At 36.4% G+C, this 14007-nt stretch overlaps 1 protein-coding gene across 1 annotated transcript; it reads right to left on the reverse strand.

Annotated features, from left to right (window-relative positions):
• Nucleotides 1-1893: 1893 nt before the first annotated feature.
• LOC130997444 (uncharacterized) lies at nt 1894-3622 on the reverse strand. Its single transcript, XM_057922769.1, has 2 exons — nt 3365-3622; nt 1894-2389 (listed from the first exon to the last, which is right to left on the reverse strand). Exons 1-2 carry the CDS (start codon nt 3605-3607, stop codon nt 2270-2272), a joined length of 363 nt encoding a protein of 120 aa, XP_057778752.1. The 5' UTR covers nt 3608-3622; the 3' UTR covers nt 1894-2269.
• Between the last annotated feature and the right edge of the window lie 10385 nt (nt 3623-14007).

A 14007-nucleotide genomic window follows, 5' to 3' on the forward strand; every position in this document is an offset into this window, starting at 1 on the left:
AATTCTAATGAAAAAAGTTATCTATATATATTTGGGGCATTCCAAAAAAGAATAAGGCTAATTTGGTGACGAAGAATATATATATATATATATATATATATATATATATATATATTGATATGTTGGTAATTTGACTAGTTATTCATAAAGTATTTAATTAATGTTGTTGCAAGAGAATAATTAATTTTCTTAAATTAACATCTTAAGGTAGTCATCTATTATCGTAGAAAAATAAAATCAGAATAATTTTGAGATTTTATGAGATGGAGATCTTATCTCATGCTACTTGAAAAGTGACTTCTGACTAATATTTTTTTCCTCAACATGGGTAGTCATAATACAATAATATATATATATATATATATATATATATATATATATATATATAATGGAGTTTTAAGTAATAGTGGCCTGGTATGAATGATGAAATTTGAAGTAGTTGTGAATCAGCCGCCAAAATGAGAGTAAATTAAAGATAATTATGTGAAAGTTGAATGTAGGTAGGAGATGAGATAATTAAGAAGGTGGAACACAAGTTATAAGTTGGGATTAGTTTTGGTTATATCCCATCTAACTTCTTCTTGTTGCTTACTAGACTACGACATACATATATTTCACAAGTAGTGTGTTCGTGTACGCATTTTACTTCTTCTAGACTCTTTTTTTCTCTTCCTACGTTCACTCAACACCTAACTAATTAAGTGGAAATTACCCTAAACTCATTCTTACAACACTACAAAAAAATCGGTGATTACCGACGGCAGAATGCCGTCGGTAATAAAAGACGGCCGCCGGTAAATTGTGCTACCGGCAGCGATGCCGGCGGCAACTTGCCGCCGCTAATCGACTCGTCGGTAACGACAATACCGACGGCGACCGGCCGCCGCCAGTAATTAACGGCGATTTTGCCGCTGGAATTTCCGCCGTTAAACGGCGGAGCAATGAGGGAGAATTAGCGGCGGCGTAATTAGCGACGGCATTAATGCCGTCGGTGATTTGCACCGGCGTCCGGCGGAGCAATGCCGGAAAATTAGCGACGGCGTTTGCCGCCGCTAATTAGCGGTGGCATTGATGCCGTCGATAATAGTCCGGCAACGTCCGGTGGCGCATCGTCGGAGGTGGCTGGCCTATTAGCGAGGGCAAAATGCCGTCGGTAATTAGCGCGGCATTTTGCCCTCGGTAATTTTTTTAATTTTATTTTTTTTATTTTATTTTATTTTATTTATTTATTTATTTATTTATTTTATTGTATATCCACAATTTATTTCCGCATTTATACGGTATTGCATACTTTAGACGAACTTTCCAGTCGGTCACCCGACTTCCCAGTGGGTCACCCATCTTGCTTGTGCTCTGTGTCAAGCACGCTTAACTTTGAAATTCTTTTCGAGTGATCACCAGTACAGAACACTCGTATTATTGATATATCTACACCTATTAATTCATTTAAATGCTATATACTCACTCATATATTTATAATCTTTGAATATGTGGAGATAATACCTGAAATATGTTGTTAATTAGTGATCGAGTTCGTTTCCGTCCTTATTTTTATCGTCGGTAAAATATTTAATTAATATTTAATTATTAATTAAATATATATATATATATATATATATATATATTTTTAACATTAATACACCAAAAGTGTTTTAATTTGGTTATTATAATGTGATTTGAATTTATTTGTTTATATTAAATGCAATCATCATCATCATTGCCATAAATATATAAAACATATATAGTTTTAATAATTAAAGCACTTGAAATATATAGTTCAATAAAACATAAATTTGAAAAGAAAGTGCAAATGTAATTTTGTTTGAAAACATAAATATAAGTCTAGCATGGTAATAAAAGACGGAAAGTCCTAAGCATCATCATCATCGGCATCAGGGGATGGAGCTGGCTGACCACTATACATCCTCATAAACGCCTCCATTTGAGCCATGCGCTCCTGCATGGCTTGGCGTTCTGCTTGCTCTGCCGCCCATCGCTCCTCCAGCGTGGAGATCCGTATCTCATAAAGCTGCTGAGACACCGCAGAAGTGCCCGTGCTGCGGATAGACCCCCTACTAGCCTGACTCTGCCCGGCACTCCCGACGCCGTAGATCCGTGACCTATCCGGATGCACCACATCCAAATACACCTCATCTAGCCGTGACTCTCGTCCTGTGGCAGCGGCCAGTCGATGAACCTCGGCCTAATTCATACATAACAATGCATAATTGTTAGAAAATAAATACATTCACTAAATATTTGAATAAACTTAAACACTTACGTCAATTCTTGCATCTCTCTCCGACGTATAACTTCCATCGGCGTACATGTGGAGGCGGAGGAAGGTGGCATAGTTCGGTGCATCCTGGGGAAAATCAGGCTCCAAGCTCTGTAGATGCATTTATATAAGATAAATAAGTTATATTAGTCAAGATATTATATATTTATATATATATATATATATATATATACTTATGTAAGATAAATAATTTATATATATTTATATATATATATATATATATACTTATGAACCTAATTATATAAGATAAATAATTTATATATATATATATATATATATATATATATAGGGGCGCGCTCCAGTGAGACCCCCTATTTTTCGTGTAACATGAGTACAATGAATAAGACATATAATACTAATGAACAAAACGTACATCTAATGAACAAGATGCATATACTGTTGAAAAATAAAATTTAAAAAATTCGTAATGAATAAGACATATATACTGATGAACAGGACCGTATATACTGATGAACAATGCAGTATATACTGATGAATAACAAAATTTAAAATATTCTGCTCCCTCCAGGATTCGAACCCTGCGAAAAAAAATCACCCTCCAGATACAATATCGGCCATAGGATTGATAAAATAAACGCACCAGATCGTGTCCTAGATCTCACTAAAATTAGGGGGTCTCATTGGAGCGGCCCCCTATATATATATATATATATATATATATATATATATATATATATATATATATAGGGGAGGGCTAGAATAAAAACACTCTTAAGTGTATAAAATATAAATGATTTTCAGCCCTTAGATCATCAAGATCTACGGTTGATTCGTAATCCTTTTGGATGAATTCGTGGTCCTGGGTTCGAATCCCAAAGGTAGCAAATTTTTTTTTTCACAATTCGTAACCATGTTGGATGAATTCGTAACCCTGTTGGATAAAATTCGTACATTAAAAAACGTTTATATTTATATTTTAAGAAATATTTTTACTGTAGCCATCCCCTATATATATATATATATATATATATATATATATATATATATATATATATATATATATATATATATACTTATGAACTTAATTATTTGTTAATTACTAACCATATACTGCTGCAGGATACGAGTCGACTGAGACCCGCCCACGTGCCTACTGATCCATGTACCCTCCCCATCGGGCTCGGACATCCAGTTGGCACGTGCTCGTGTAGAAACAGCCTCAACCTCGGGACGCTGCCAGTATTCCTGGAGTCCAGTCCAGAAATCGGGAGTCATCCAGACGGGTCTAGACATCTCTCTCCCTTGGCGAGTACACTCCTTGAGCTCTTTCTTGTAGTCGCTCATCATGTCGGAGTACCTTTTGCGGGCGTTTTTCTCCCACATTTTCAGCAACAGACATCTCAATATTGCGAGGCAAAGTTGTCCACTTTGTAGATATTTGATCTTCAAAGTAAACGAAGAGAAGGTTGACATTTCTGCAAGTATGTATGCATTGGAGATGGACCCCTCAACCTTGGCTTTGTTTTTTATATGATTTTTTAATGTCCTCAAATATCGTTCAAAAGGATACATCCACCGATATTGCACTGGACCAGCCAATCGTGCCTCATCTGTCAAATGAACTGGTAGGTGCTCCATTGAATCAAATAAACTAGGAGGGAAGATACGCTCAAGTTTGCAAAGAGTAACAACTATCTTCTCACTAAGTATTCCCATATCATATATGGCCACGTTGCGGGATGTTAATTCTCTGAAGAAGAAACTTAACTCTGTAATTGCCTCCCAAACATTCTTAGGAAGAAGTTCTTTATAGGCAACAGGCAGAAGGATTTGCATGAACACGTGACAGTCGTGACTTTTCATGTTGTGCATCTTCAGGGCGTTCATGTCAACGCATCTACTAATATTTGAACGTACCCATCGGGAAACTTAAGACTCTTGATCCACTGAAGTAAGATCTTCTTCTCTTCCCTGTCAAGCGTATAACATGCTTTCGGATACTGTCGGGTTCCATCCACTTTCTTCAACTCTTTCCGCTTGCAGAAGGTGTTCAATTCTTCTCTGGATTTTTCTGTATCTTTTGTCTTCCCCTTCACATTCAGGACAGTATTAAACACGTTATCAAACACATTTTTCTCAATGTGCATGACATCTAGATTATGTCGAATCAAAAGATGTCTCAAATAGGGTAGATCCCAAAATATGCTTTTCTTTTTCCACCCTACATGTTGATATTTGGCGAGTTGAGCGTTCCTGCCATCGAAGTCTTCGGTAACCTTCACGAAGCCCAACTCCTCAATTTGATTCAAGATTTCTATTCCTGATCTTTGTTCTGGTGGACCAACATTGCAGGTCTTATTCCTCAAGAATGAAGTTTTGTTTCTCCTAAACACATGGTTAGGAGGTAAGAACTTCCGATGATTATCAAACCACGATTGTTTTCCACTCATCGGTAAAGTGAATGCTTCTATATTCTCCATGCAATGTGGACATGCCAATTTCCCAGCTGTACCCCACCCAGACAACATAGCATACGCTGGAAAATCACTGATAGTCCATATCAGAGCTGCTCGCATCTGGAAATTTTGCTTCAACGATATGTCGTAAGTGTTCACACCAACCTCCCACAGAGATTTTAACTCTTGTATCAGTGGCTGTAAGAAAACGTCCAACTTTATCTTTGGGTTTGATGGGCCAGGCACGAGGACTGTGAGGAACATGAATTGTTCTTTCATGCACAACCACGGAGGCAAGTTATACGGCGTGATAATAACTGGCCAAGAAGAATATTGACGCCCTGATTGTGCAAATGGGGCAAAACCATCTGTAGAGAGGCCCAATATCACATTTCTGATCTCCTCGGCGAATCCAGGAAAGACTGAATTCAAGTGTTTCCATGCCGGAGAGTCGGCCGGGTGGCGCATTATCCCATCGTCTGTGGAGGTCGCATGCCACCGCATATTTTCAGCAGTTACAAGAGATGCAAACAATCTCTGCAATCGGGGCGTCAAGGGAAAATAGTGCATCTGTTTGGCGGGCACCTGTTTCTTTCGGCGACTTCCAGATGCACGCAAATTCTCCTTATATCGTGATTGGTCACAGAACATACAATTATGTAGCTCACTAGTTTCCCCCCAATACAACATGCAGTTATTAACACAGCAATCAATCTTCTCTACAGGCAAACCCAAACCACGCAGATTTCTTTTCGTACTATAGAAGTCTTCTGGACAGTTGTTACCCTCTGGTAAAGCAGCTTTCATCATCGAAGACATCTGATTGTAAGTCCTCTCTGACATGTGGCTTTCAGCCTTTATGCTCATGAATTGAGTCATCCAGCTTAATTGTGTGTACGTGTCACATCCTGCGTACAATGGAGTATCCGCTGCATCCAACATGTTATAAATCTGTTGAGCGTCATTATTGGGCGGCTGCTCCAGATTTAGAGGATCTTGATAATTACTAGGTCCAGCATGGTCATGCACCATCCTTTCGTAGTTATTGTATAATCCATCATCCTCATTCATTATAGCATGTTCTCTCGACATATACAGCGGTGCTTCCCCGTGAGAAACCTAATTTGTGTAATTCAGGACAAATCCACGCCTACTAACATGTTTTCTGACCGTAGGTACATCTAAATACGCTTGATTCTTGCACTTCTTACACGGGCACCTAATGTTACCTTGTCCATCTGTGTACGCCGTTTGATTTCTCGCCCACTCAAGGAAAAACTCAAGCCTCGTTTCAATACGATCATTGTATCTCGCGTACATCCACATATGATTATCACTCATTCTTATAAATTCTAATTGAAAAAAACAAATAAAATATAATAAATTACTTGAAATCTAACAAAATTTCAACAGCATAACCCCACTATCCTAACTACCAAGTGCTCGACTCTACCAGCAGCTATAGTGACTATAGTGGTCCTAATTTACTAAGCCTATACTAGGTCTACCCGTCCCCCCAATGTCGAAGCAATAATACAATACAAATAAAAGCAATAAAAATCAGGGTAATTAAATTAAAAATAATCATTTGTTGGGAGAAGATCCTTAAGAAATAATCAATTTCTATCCCAAAGGGAGAAGATCCTTAAGAAATTGATTAAATCTATCCCACAATATATATAATAACATAATATTTCATAAACACATAGCACATAACATATAGTAACATTTAATTTAACAAAATTATCCAACATATATAAATTATTCTAACAAACAACTTAAACTAATTGATTAAAATTAATATAATTTAAAATTAATCATGCTTCATAATTTAAAATTAAACTAACAACATATATTAATTGATTAATATAATTTAAAATTAATCATGCTTCATATAATTTAGTTATAAACAAAGTCAATTATAAATTAATTAACTATATATAACAAATAAATCTACTCCCTCCGTCCCTGAAATGGCTTCCTCTTTGGGGACGGCACGGGTTTTAATAAAAAGTTGTAAAGTGTATTGATAATGGAGAAAAAGTGATATAATTATTATTGGAAGTTGTGAAAAGTGTTATAATTAGTATTGAGAGTGGTGAAAAGTGAAAAGTAAGAATAAATAAAATATTATTAGTGGTGGGGTAAGTTTCCAAAAATGGAAAGAAAGAAAGAGGAAGTTATTTTAGGGACGGAGGGAGTATTTAATTAACATATAATTAAATACATAAATAAATTCATAATTAAATAATTAAATAAATAAATAAGAGAAGCGTACGGTGGTGGTTTCCGGCGGGTGTCGTGAAGAAGGCGGCGAAACGAGGTCGTCGAACTACAATAAAGAATATAAGTGAAAATTAAATAATTATATATATATAATTAAAATTAATGAGATATATATATATATATATATATATATATATATATAGATCTAGGGAGAGAGAGAGAGTTACCTGGGCGGCGGCGGCGGTCGGCGGTGGAGACCGGAAGCAGCAGCAGCAGCAGGGGAAGGGGGGGTTCTGTTGGTTGCGGCGCAAAACTGAAAAAAGAAGGGAATTGCGTGACCTATATTTTATAAATTACCGACGTCAAAATCGCCGTCGATAATTGTGTAAAATTAAACATTTAATGCAAATTATTAAATTACCGGCGGCGGCGCCGTCGCTAATTACCGACGGCGATTTCGTCGTCGGTAATTGGCCGGCAATTTCGAATGTGCGGGTCGCCTGAAATGCCGCCGGTAATTACCAACGGCAAAATCGCCACCGGTAATTTTCGCCGCTAATTTCGCGTTTTTTTGTAGTGCAAGTTACGAATCAAATATAAATATTGGAGCCAAAACATTTTTCTTCAAACATCCAATGTGTCCGAGTCACCTGTATAAGTCTAAGAAAATACTAAAAAAGATATTACTCCCTTCGTCCCAGCTTTAAGTATCCATTTAAGAATGATACAAGTTTCAATAAAGTGGTTAAGTGTTTTGAGTGAAATAAGACTCTCATCTTTATGAAAATGTTAAAGTGATTAAAATAAAGTAAGGTCCCACCTATTTTTACTATAAATAGAAATGGATATACCAAAATGTATGAGACGAATTAAAATGAAAAAATGAATACTAAAAATTGGGACGGAGTGAGTAATATTCTTTTAAAACATACAAACACGAGTTGGTTATCTAATATATTTATTATAAAATATAAATATAAGGGAGCATTTTTTTTTACATGCTTTCAACTTTAGAAAATAAAAAGATATCAATGTCTTTTTAAAACATACTATAGGAGAGGATGAGGGTTGAGAATCGTATTATTTATTTATTTATTTATCAGTAGACATATCCATGCATTGCACGACAAATCTCAAATAAACGTTTTAAGTAAATAAAAATAAATATAAGACATTTTGTGTAAGTAAATCAAATCAAATTATAGTTAAATGCAAAAAAAAAAAAATCACACATTATTTTATATATTTTGAAAAACTTTCTTAAATATTGTACAATATTTGTGGTAGTAATATAATCATTTCTACTATCCTTAGAAAGCAAAATTTTAAGTCCTCAACTTTGTACTCTTGATACCTTAAAAAAAAAAAAACTTTGTACTCTTGACATCGAAACGTACAATTGGCCATGTGTAAAAATTGATCTTGACAAGAATAATACTATATGTGAACTCGATTGACCTTGATCTTTGATTATCGTCATTACATAAGAGACAAATAGAGGGGATTGTCGTTGTTCAAACTTAAAAGACAATCTTGGATCGGCATGAGTCAATGACATTCTTGGAATCAAATTTTTTTTTTTATCTACATTATCTCCTGTAAGAATTTTCGCTTTCAAAACATTATATCCAAGTATTATTATCATCAATCGACTAGTTCCATTGCTGAAATGAAATTTTATATATAAAAAAAAAACCTAAAAAACCTTGAGAGCACAAAGAAGCTAACTAAAGGTCGAGCCTCATTAAACCTATCCGACGAATACCCAGTGGAAAAAACACCTGTGAAGGAAAAAGAATACCCGTCTATTACAACAAAAATATAAACAATCCAAACCAAATAGAAGAGAGCTAAAAAACCCGAAGAGAATGAGCCACTATGACCCCAAACCTCCAGTAGAAACCGCGAGAAGTAAGAATCCCAAATTTGCCACACCTGAAGCCTAGCGGAGCAGATCGAACCAGCAAGAACAACCCCAAACTGCCGGCCAACCTACCACAATGCACGACAAACCATAGCCAACCACAAATCCATCGTGCAACTTCGAGCATGGACTAGGGACCCGTCAATAAGGGACCAAAAATGCGAATGACAGAGCCACCACAAAGACGCTAAAGAACTACCGAACAATAAACAAAACTGAAGCCACTACAAGAACAACCGCCCCACGTATACGATGAAAGTCCCTAGCAAGATACCATGACCCAGTTCTACAACCATTAAGCCACCATAAGGACGAAGAATGGAGTAGCAATGTCGGCGTGAACAAAACTACTAATGTTAGCAATAGCATGATCCTACCACCCCTCTGAAGCAACGAGGGAAGCTAAATAGTGCGCCACTTATTTCCCTTCTCTATACATTTGAGAAACCTGAACCTTCACACTTCTAACAAATCAAAGCACACGACTCCACCTGCTTTTGAATTTCCAAGGAACCATGTTAGATTTGGAGACAAAAATGGTGACCACATAAATAGAGTCTGACTATATCCATATAAATTGCTACCTGGCTGCCTCAGCCAATTCCAAAGCTACAAGCAAAGCAAACAACTCCGCTTTAAACGCTAACCTTGTACCAGCTGAAAAATGGAAACACCTTAGGACCTCGTTGTAAGAGTCATGACAAACACCCCCACCATGGATTATATCTGAAACACCACGCACCGAGCCATCAATGTTGATCTTGATCCATAATGGTGAAGGAGGCTGTTAGGAAAAATTTATAAAATAAGGTAGGCTACGTGGTGTCCCTTTAATGCCCATGTTATGAAGAATGAGTAATTCCTCAATAGAGTTAAACATGCAACTCAAATGGAAGTTAGCCGAAATGAAAGGTAAACTTGATGAGAACTAGAGACGACTGATGCATAAAGGGTTTAATGTCCTCAAAGATACCTTTGTTGCGAATGTGCCAAATGCTCCAAACTGTTGTGATAAAACCAAGCGCCACAATTTCGATAATTATGAGCTAGCTTTATAATCCATAGCAGCCAAAACTAAACTGTCTGAGTCCACCATGAAATTCGTACTCAATCTGAACTAGCCAAAAAGAGAACTCCAAACTTATTTGGCAAAGTCACAGAACCAAAATAGATGATCGATCGATTCGATCACTTTGTGATAGAGAGGGCACACGTTAGGGACAATAAAACTGTGTCTACGTAAAACCTCGAAAGTAGGGAGACTTCCCAAAATCAAACGCCAAACCACAATGGAGCACTTAGTAAGAATATAACACGCCTAAATCCACTTACCCCAATTAATCAGTGGAATAGACGGAACCAAAAAATCTCTAGCAAACATCGTAGTAGCATCACCAAATCCCACATGCATCCAAGAATAAGCGTCAGACTCACCATTAAGTGGCGTGGAAATCAAAAGCAATGTCTGGATGTCTTCTATGAAAGTTTACGAAAAATTCCAAACACCTTCAATAAGATACTCACTCTGTCGCATAAAAACATGCATAGTATAGGACAACGCAGGTTTTAAGCAATCTTGTAAAATATAGTGTGAGTGGAGAAAGGGTCCCATATTGATTGTGATGTTTAGTGGGAGAATAATTACTATAAATGGGGTATGCATGTTTTTATTAGACGAACGAAAAAGAAAAATTATGCATGTTTTTATGGGATAGAAGAAGTATATGAGGTATGTAGAGACGATCCGCCAAACGATATTCAAGCCAATTGTCCCTCCAAAAGTAAATAGTTGATTCATCACCAATTGAGCAAAAAATGTCCTCAACAAGACGAGATATATCATTACGAACGCCCAACCAAATGGGAAAAGACAACCAACTAGAATTAAAATCCATGCAACTAGAGAGATATCGCTTCCAGAAGAGAGAAAAACCCGAAGATTTAGAAGTAATATTAAAAGCCATCCAAGACGAAGCAAAAAGCTTTCAGTAATGACCGAAAATGAGCAAAAGCTCAATCCCCCTTGGGCTTTGGATATGCAGACCCGATCCTAAGCAACAAAGGAACGTGGGCGAGAAGTGACACTTCCGATCCAAGCTCCAAAACCAGGCGCTTCAGCCATTTGTAGACAAGCATACTATGTGTAGCAGCGTTGTGGATGACCAAAGACACCAAACAAGTATGTCCTACCATTGATAAGTGCAGTCCTTTCTAGCGCGTGACATGGGAGATGATTCAGTCATTAATAGGAGTGAGACTACTTACCCTCACCTTGCCCGCAAATATTGGGACCCCCAAATAAGTGAAGGGCATAACATCCATAGGAAAACTAAGGATCTTTTGAAATAGATGATCACTACAAGAAAACTGGTCGAACACCGACGGAAATCACCGACGGACTATTTTCCGTCGGTAGATACCGACGGATCCCCGACGGACCGTCATCCGGCAACATCGCCGGAGCCGGCATCTATTTCCGATGAAAATACCGACGGACTACCGACGGAATCACTACCGACGGAGAATATCCGTCGGTAAATTCGGTATTTTCGATTTTAATAATTATTTTTATTTTTTACCGACGGAATACCGACGGAATCCCTGCCGACGGATTAAACTCCGTCGGAAATTTGGATAATTTCGAATTTATTAATTATTTTTATTTTTACCGACGGATTACCGACGGAAGACGGTAATTTCAATAAATATTATTATTTATATTTTTATTGTTTTATTTATTTATTTATTTATTTTTTTATTTTAAATTATTTTTAAAATTAGTACCGACGGATAAAGTCCGTCGGTAAATTATTTTTTTATTATTTGATTTTTTTTATTTTTTATTTTTTTTTATTATTTATTATTTAATTTTTTTTAAATTATTTTAAATTAATTTTCTATATTATTATTATTTTTAAATTATTGAAAATATTTTAAAATTGATAGTTATTTTTAGCAATAATATTTTCTCTTTTTAATAAACGATAATATTAATTTTTTTTATTATCTTAAATTCGATCATATATTTACCGTCATTTTTTCGCCGGCACCACAAGTCTTAGATATCATCTCGACATATTCTGAGGTTATGAATAAATGATATTGTATATTGAAATAGAGTTTAAATGAATTAATAGGTGCTAGTTATATCAATAATACGCGTGTTCTCTACTGGCGACCACTCGAAAGAAACTTCAAGGTTAAGCGTGCTTGACTCAGAGCACTAGTAAGATGGGTGACCCACTGGGAAGTTGGCCAAATCATATGCAATTAAGTTCAAAATACATTAAAAATACGAAATACTTGTAGAATACGAAGATAGGTTGATAAAAAATAAATAAATAAATAAATAAAATTAAAATTAAAATTTAAAAATTAAAAATAATTTACCGACGGAATTTTCCGTCGGTAAACGCGCCACCTACCACGGCCAACGCCGGCGCCGGAGACTTACCGACGGCGACGTCCGTCGGTAATCCGTCGGTATCCACCGACGGACAGAAAAAATCCGTCGGTAAATCATTTACCGACGAGCGTTTTCACGACGGGTGAAATCCGTCGGTAATCCGTCGGTATCTCCATTTACCGACGGAATTTTGATTCTTACCGACGGAATATTCCGTCGGTGTTCGGCCAGATTCTGGTTGTGGATAAAACGCCACAGAGACCTTGCCAAAATAAATGGTTGATTTGTCCTTGTTACAAAATTGTCCAGAAATACTAGCATAGATATCGAGAATGTGCTCCAGCATAACACAGTTGCTATCAATAACACGACATAAGATAAGCACATTATCAGTGTACAAAAAATGTGAATGAGACTTAGTGCTAGGCGAAAATCTCATATGTGAAAAAATACCCTTTTGCACAACAATCAATTACATACGACTAAGAAACTCTTTCGCAAGACCGAATAAAATCGGGGGACAAAGGGTCCCCTTGACGAAGCCCATGGCTACAAGAAAAATAGCCAAAAAGAGCCTTGCTAAAGGAGTTCAAGATCCGTATAGGGGAAGGTTTTTTATTATTATTAAAAAAAAAAACTTAAACCCTTGCAAGCACATAGAAGCAGACTAAGGGTTGAGCCTCATTAAAACCTTCTTAAGGAAAACTCATTGGCAAAACCCTTAAGAAGGAAAAAGAGTGCTCGTCTAGAATAAACCAAATAAAATAAAAGGCAACGGAGGAGTGGATACTCTTCGGAAGCTCCCGGCTAACCATCACCCCCAAGAATATTCGGCAGCCTATTTGCTATAGAAAATAACCAAAATTCACATGAGATAGAAATGGGAAATAGACGAAACGAGACCAAAACTCCTGGGGGAAAAAAAAGAAAATATGGGCAGTCGACCACCTGCTCTATAAAACGCGCAGCCCGTGAATTGAACGGAATTCGCCTCACCATATCCTCCTATCCCAGCGCAAATCAGCAGCAACCATACCCAAAAGCACAGCCATAACAGGAACCGAAGACCAACATATTGCCGAGAAAATGAATGCCAAAGCACTTGAGACAGTTAATTAGGCTAAAAACAACTCATAGAGTATAAAATAAGAATGGATTCACACCATTAATCTACCCATAATCTAACGGTTGAGATTTAATTTTAGAGAAGTTGTATGTAAATGTATGAATTTTATGTAAAACACATATTAATTCACTGTGTAAATATTTGAATTGCGAAACATGAAAATTTTCGCTACCCAGAACTCAAGACCATAAATTGATCCAACAAGGTGATAAATCAATCGTAGATCTTGATGATCTAACAGATGAAAATGATTTCTATTTTTTTTATTTTAAGAGTCGTTTTTATTTTAGTCTCCCTCTCTACAAGCATATATAATTAATATAAGAACCTAATTTTCTTATTTAATTTTGTTTTAAAAAAATTCACTAACATGTACGCTAGGAGAAGACTAGAGACGAACATTTATAATATTACAATAGAAAAAGTATCATAAAAACATTAATTAATTACTCCATCCGTCCCACGAATGTTGACACGTTTCCATTTTGGGTAATAATTATTACCTTCTCTCTCCTACTTTATCACTTTTATATTTTATTAACTACACACTTAAAACACTAATCTACAATTCCTCAATTCTCGTGCCGAATCCAAACGTCAAGATTCGTA

This window comes from Salvia miltiorrhiza, chromosome 8, assembly GCF_028751815.1.
Source record: "Salvia miltiorrhiza cultivar Shanhuang (shh) chromosome 8, IMPLAD_Smil_shh, whole genome shotgun sequence".
In the NCBI taxonomy this organism is placed as follows: Eukaryota; Viridiplantae; Streptophyta; class Magnoliopsida; order Lamiales; family Lamiaceae; genus Salvia; species Salvia miltiorrhiza.